General features: G+C 32.6%; 1 protein-coding gene across 5 annotated transcripts; it reads right to left on the bottom strand.

Annotated features, from left to right (window-relative positions):
* Window positions 1–1,044: 1,044 nt before the first annotated feature.
* On the bottom strand, window positions 1,045–4,939 carry LOC107909035 (uncharacterized). 5 transcript variants are annotated; one of them, XM_016836410.2, is made up of 4 exons: window positions 4,352–4,939; window positions 2,266–2,754; window positions 1,547–1,693; window positions 1,045–1,432 (listed from the first exon to the last, which is right to left on the bottom strand). In XM_016836410.2, exons 1-4 carry the CDS (start codon window positions 4,454–4,456, stop codon window positions 1,340–1,342), a joined length of 834 nt encoding a protein of 277 aa, XP_016691899.2. In that variant the 5' UTR covers window positions 4,457–4,939; the 3' UTR covers window positions 1,045–1,339. The 5 variants fall into 5 exon arrangements, with proteins under 5 accessions (XP_016691899.2, XP_016691891.2, XP_016691917.1 ...); XM_016836402.2 differs by having other exon boundaries at window positions 2,266–2,769; window positions 4,352–4,716; XM_016836428.2 differs by lacking the exon at window positions 4,352–4,939 and adding an exon at window positions 3,483–4,306.
* Window positions 4,940–5,544: the final 605 nt, after the last annotated feature.

The following is a 5,544-nucleotide window of genomic DNA, read 5'->3' as shown; positions in this document are numbered from 1 at the left end:
TATTTTATAAAAACTACAAAAATCTATAACCATTACTAAAGTTCCTATTGGAAACCAAATGTTGTAACTAAATACTTTGTAAAAATTGTTAATTAAAAATTGTGAAATTCGTAAAAACTATATAATTATGTTTTTTGCCATTATAAATTTTATAATTTTTTTTAAAAAATTACAAAATTGAATTTCTAATAAGATTTTGAGTATTTGATTACAAAAATTAAGTTTCCAATAGTAATTTGAGTAATAGTTATAATTTTTGTAGTTGTTATAAAATATTATTATATAAATAGATATATCTATATATTCAAACATTTTTATTATATATTTATAAATAAATTTTCAAACCGGTGATGCGGCATGTAGATACTGGATATTGAGTTTACAATAGGAATTTTAGGATTTTTAGAAAATATATATTAATATTAAAATAATAACATTAAGGTTAGTCCTATACATTAATTAAAAGAAAAAAGAAAAGCTACCAACTTTCTTTATAAATCTGTCACTTATTATTTATAAACTAACCTTTTTCTTTTAAAAGAATTTTTTATCACAGAGTGGGTGTACATGTTTATAGTATCTTGTAATTTTGATTAATGTCATGTTGGTGACTCCGATCTACCAACAAGAGCCTGTTGGCGCAGCTTACTACTATTAAGAAATGATATTTATTTACCACAAATGAAATTATTGTTGTGTTTGTCCACTTGTGAGAATTATTGTAGCAACCAATGGTTGGAATTAAACTCCCAAGGTAAAACTAATAATACATAATTTGACAAAATTATTGGAAGTTTTGGGAAATCATCCCGGCATTGAAAACCAAATTCCCTGACACATCAACACCTAATAAAAAAGAAACACTTCCTTGAAAGGTATATACTTTTGTGCCACCACACAAAAATCCAAAACCCTTGTGTCGGCCTGGACAAGCTTATTGGCCCATTGTTGTCCAATGAAATGCAATCAAATAGATCCATGGATGAGCTCATGATGGAGTGTTGAAACATCTTAAACATTCATCATCGTTTTATATAACCTGTATGAACAAGTGCAAATTTCTGCTTTGCCATCATTTTATTGAACAAACACTATGTACATCCTACTTGGAGAGGAGAGGAGGTTATTACAGCAAATAAGATAGAATTATTTCTCAGGATCTACGTTCTGGTTTATTTAGCATCAACTCTGTATAAGATTTCCACAAAGGTTTATATATATAAATATGTGTGTGTGTGCGCCAAGTTGACACTACTGAGATTATATACATAAATATATTATCCATCACCTCTAGGGTCTAGCTACTTCATTCCTGTTTTACTTTTGAATTAGTCAACAATTACTGCCTCTTGGAGTTGTCAGATTCTTCAGTCTTTGCAAACCTTCCACGGATCCTTGGTTGACTGTCAGCAAGAGCCTTCCTGCAAGCGTACTGGACAAAGTGAACCATATCATAAGTTTCAATACCCAAGTCCAACAAAGGTTCACAAAAATAACCATGGAGTCTTTACTTGTTTGATTGTAAAATGCATGGAAATTGAAATACCTTGATTTTCCTTCCAAAGTTCCTCTTGGTCTTCTTATTCCTGTATCTGGAAAGCTTTTCCCTTCGATCTTCAGTAGAACAGCAGCTGATCATTATTGGTCGCTCAAGAGGAGAACAGATGACGCTCCCATTCCCATTGCCAAGAGTCTGTCATAAAAATTCAGTATCAATGACCCAGCTCATCCTGTGGAAATGGCCACAAACATCTAAAAGTTTCTCAGTCATTACAATGGCAAACATGCTCGGTGCACGACTATAATTTGATGTGTCACTTGATTCTGCTGGTTTCTTTTTCCAGACAAAAGGGGGAACATGTCTGAATTTTAGATATCAGTGGAAAAGAGAGGAGGATCAACATCGCTTCCTAGTGCGATTTTGAAATGGGATAAAGAATGTTGTGTTCATATGTTGATAAGACAACATAGTTGCAAACTAATCTAAATGGTTTGTGCTAAGGTCACTTTTGGGCTCCAGCAGTGAAGAGCAGGAAACTCATGGATGGAAAGATACTCCTCTAATTAGCCAAGGTCGAGGTAATTCAAGGGAAAGGCTCCTAACATCTTAAAATATGGTGCATTTGCTGTAGAAATAAGTTCTAAATCGGATTATTTTTAAGAAAAGAAATGGTATTTCACATAAACGCCAACAGAAAAGTTGACAGCATTAGTATCTGCCACTGCACAGGTAAAATCGTATAAAACCAAGCAATTAAGACTAACCTGTATATCTCCTTCACTAAAAGCTCTCCTCATTCCATAAACAGAACCAAAATCCATTCCAGGAAAATCCAGAAAGTTAGGCTTGATTACAGCTCCTTGCGACCACTCCATTGACCTTAAGCAACTCGAGCTGACACTTTTCTGAAATGGGATATCAGAGAGCACTTTGTTTTCAAGATGTTGGTTTTCATTGATCTTCACAACAGGAATCTTGATATCAAGGACCTCGGACAGTGGTGTTTCCATAGCTGCTTTTGCCATCATATCCTTTTCACACTCATAGAGAACCTCTAAAAGTTGCTCATATTGGATTGATTCAATATCAGCAGCCTTAAGTCCTTGGGAAGTAATGACATCTTCACCACATGAGATTAATGAGATGGCAGCAGTCATGGGATCAAGCCCCAGATTTGGTTCTTCAATGATTGGCTCTGGAGCTTTGAACAGATCACCTTCTCCTCCAAGGTCATACTCGGATATTGTGGAAATCTGAACCAGGTTGTTCTACATTAGGCATGAATGAATACAAGGAAGGTTAACATACTAATATTATTAATTGTTGAATAACATCTTTTGCTGAATGAAACAAAAATAAGGGAGGCTAAAATAATTTTTTAGCATAATAATCTATCAAATCCATAAAACAAAAAAGTACAATTTTGACTAGCCCCAACATATGAGTTCGGTTCATTACATATTGTTTTTTTTTCTCCTGATAAACAGCCATTATTAATTGATTCTTTTACAAAAGAACTGCCCTACATCAAACATGTCAAACCCAAGCCGGAAGATTTTAGTGTAACTGTCATCAACCCATGACCAACTTAGCTTATCGTGTGCCTCTTCTTTCCTGGCGATCCACAGAAACCAGTACAGGAGTACAACCAAATTCAAATATTCGATTGTTGAACGAATCGATCTAAATATTTCGTTTTAGAAATAACATACTAAACCTTGATCATGGTTGTGCTATACAATACCAAACTCTGGTAGTTGCTTGTAGGATTGACACCAAGATGATTAGAGCCAAAGGAAATGATAAATTTCTGATGATGCTTCTTTCTATGCTTCAGTATGAACACAGAAATAGTTCATAGTTTAAGACAAACAAATTACTACTAGCAATCACACACACTAATAATCAAATACAAAACCCTTCTTTAAAAAAAAAAATCATGTTTCTTTGTGTAATTGGATAAATATTTATAAAAACTAACCCTTATTACACTAAGAAAGGATCCACAACACCATGTACGAGGAGCCATTTTTTTTTTCTCTTACTCTTCCCATAACTAAAATTTTTTACTTTTGACATCAACTAAAATAAAGATAAAATAAACCTCTTGTACTTCCCAAAAATTTTTTAACACTAAAAAGAAATCCAAAACCAAAGAACAATAATTAGTGGCTTTTTTTCTATTTTAATCTGTATGCATAAGTGGCTTAAAAAGTGACCCAAAAACCAGTTCACACCAAAAAGTTAAAAGAAAATGGAGGAAATCTTCAAGAACACGGAAGTCGTGACATGGAAATCATTTTCCAATTATATTCTAACTTTTCTTTGTTTTCTTTCCCTTTTCCTGATGCAGCATGTAAACATGCTTTCATTTTTTTTCCCCATTTCAGCCTTGTTTGATTTCTGAGATAATGTCTCAAGAGAATAAACTAATTAAAGCCACCCTCCATGAGAACCCAAAAGGCATAGAACATCAAGACTGAAGCTTCAAAATTACAGTTTTTTTTCCTCACTTTTGTTTTTTATCATTAGAGGAGGACATGGAACAAAAAGTTTCCCAAATATTGAAATCTGTATAATGGGGGAAATGAAGTTCCACTATGAAATCACTATAAAACTTGAAATTTTAACTGAAACAAACCAAAAAATTCTCCATTTATATACTCCATTTTAAAAGGAAAAACAGAATTACTGAAGGATCAAAGAGCCCCAAGTTCATCAGATAGAGGCAAATCAAAGCTAAAACCAGCTTCAAAACCAGACTCAATCAAAAAAATGCAGATCACCAAGAAAACAAATCAACGAAAGTGAGAAAAATAAATCAGAGACAAAGGTTAAGATATTCAGTACCCTGGAAGCATTGGGTTTCTGGGATTTGCAGTAATCTATGAACTGCTGAAAATCTTCAGAAAATTTCTGCATGTAAGGGAAAAACAGCCCTGTTTCTGCATACATTTTTTCACCCACAAAGCACTCTCCTTGATTCTTCAAACTTCAAAGAAAGAACAGAACCTTATTTTCTTTCTTAATGAACAAGAGATGTTACTTCACTAAAAAAAACAGAGTTCCAAACAAAAGAAGAGCCAAGTACTAACTTAAAAACATATAGGCCAAAATGGTAGATAGTGAAATTTTGCTTGGCTTTTCGGCTTTGGATGTAGGACTTAAATAAGAGCGAACTTTCAAATACTTATAATAATCAAAGGGTGCAATTATTATTTTCATTTTCATTCAGTTCTAAGATTTTTATTAAAAAAAAATAAGGTGATGTAATCAAATAAGTTTATACTTATAATTTCAAGAAATTGCAAAAGGAAATGATACTAAACAGTCTCTGTTCCTATTGTCTCTTATGATGGCCTGGCTCTTTTATTTAACACAGAGAGAGTTAGTAACATATTAATAACTGTTATTTTATCAAAAATAATTTCTTTCTGTGGGTTGAAATTATAAAATAATAAGGAATTTGTATTATTATAGTAGCAATTGGAACAGGTGAGGAAGGCACTATGCTTTCGGACATGTTTGTGTTAAATCATTCACTCCGACCTGCATTTTAGAGGAATAACTTTTAAGTTTAGTCCGGTAAATTTCGTGATTTTAGTATATTTATTGGGCTCAAAATTTTCTTAAGTCAGTTTGCTCTCGAAAAAAATAAGAATTTAAGCACATATTTTCTAAGGCACCAAGGCAAAGTGAAAAGAAATTAAGAAAAAAAAACAAAGAGCAAGAAATGAACAGAAAAGTCAAAGAGAAATATCGAAATCAAGCGTTTGAGTAAATGTTCTCAGTATATTCTTTAACTTAAGAAAGGAATGGGTACAAATGAAGGGGAAAGCTCTATTTATAGTTGAGCTCCTTTAAGTCCAATGGTACAAATTTATTTACATCAATAATTGAGATTAGTTCCCATCTACAATAAGAGAGTCCTAAGAATTTCAAATTCTATACATGTTTATCCGTTAGGATTTACAATAATTACCCTGGTAAAATATAATGTTTACAATTTAGCAAGGATCCAAGTAGATGTGACTTGAGTCTCT

Source organism: Gossypium hirsutum, chromosome D08 (genome assembly GCF_007990345.1).
Source record: "Gossypium hirsutum isolate 1008001.06 chromosome D08, Gossypium_hirsutum_v2.1, whole genome shotgun sequence".
In the NCBI taxonomy this organism is placed as follows: domain Eukaryota; kingdom Viridiplantae; phylum Streptophyta; class Magnoliopsida; order Malvales; family Malvaceae; genus Gossypium; species Gossypium hirsutum.
The sequence above is the reverse complement of the archived record's forward strand: the minus strand, read 5'-3'. Positions and strand labels throughout refer to the sequence as shown.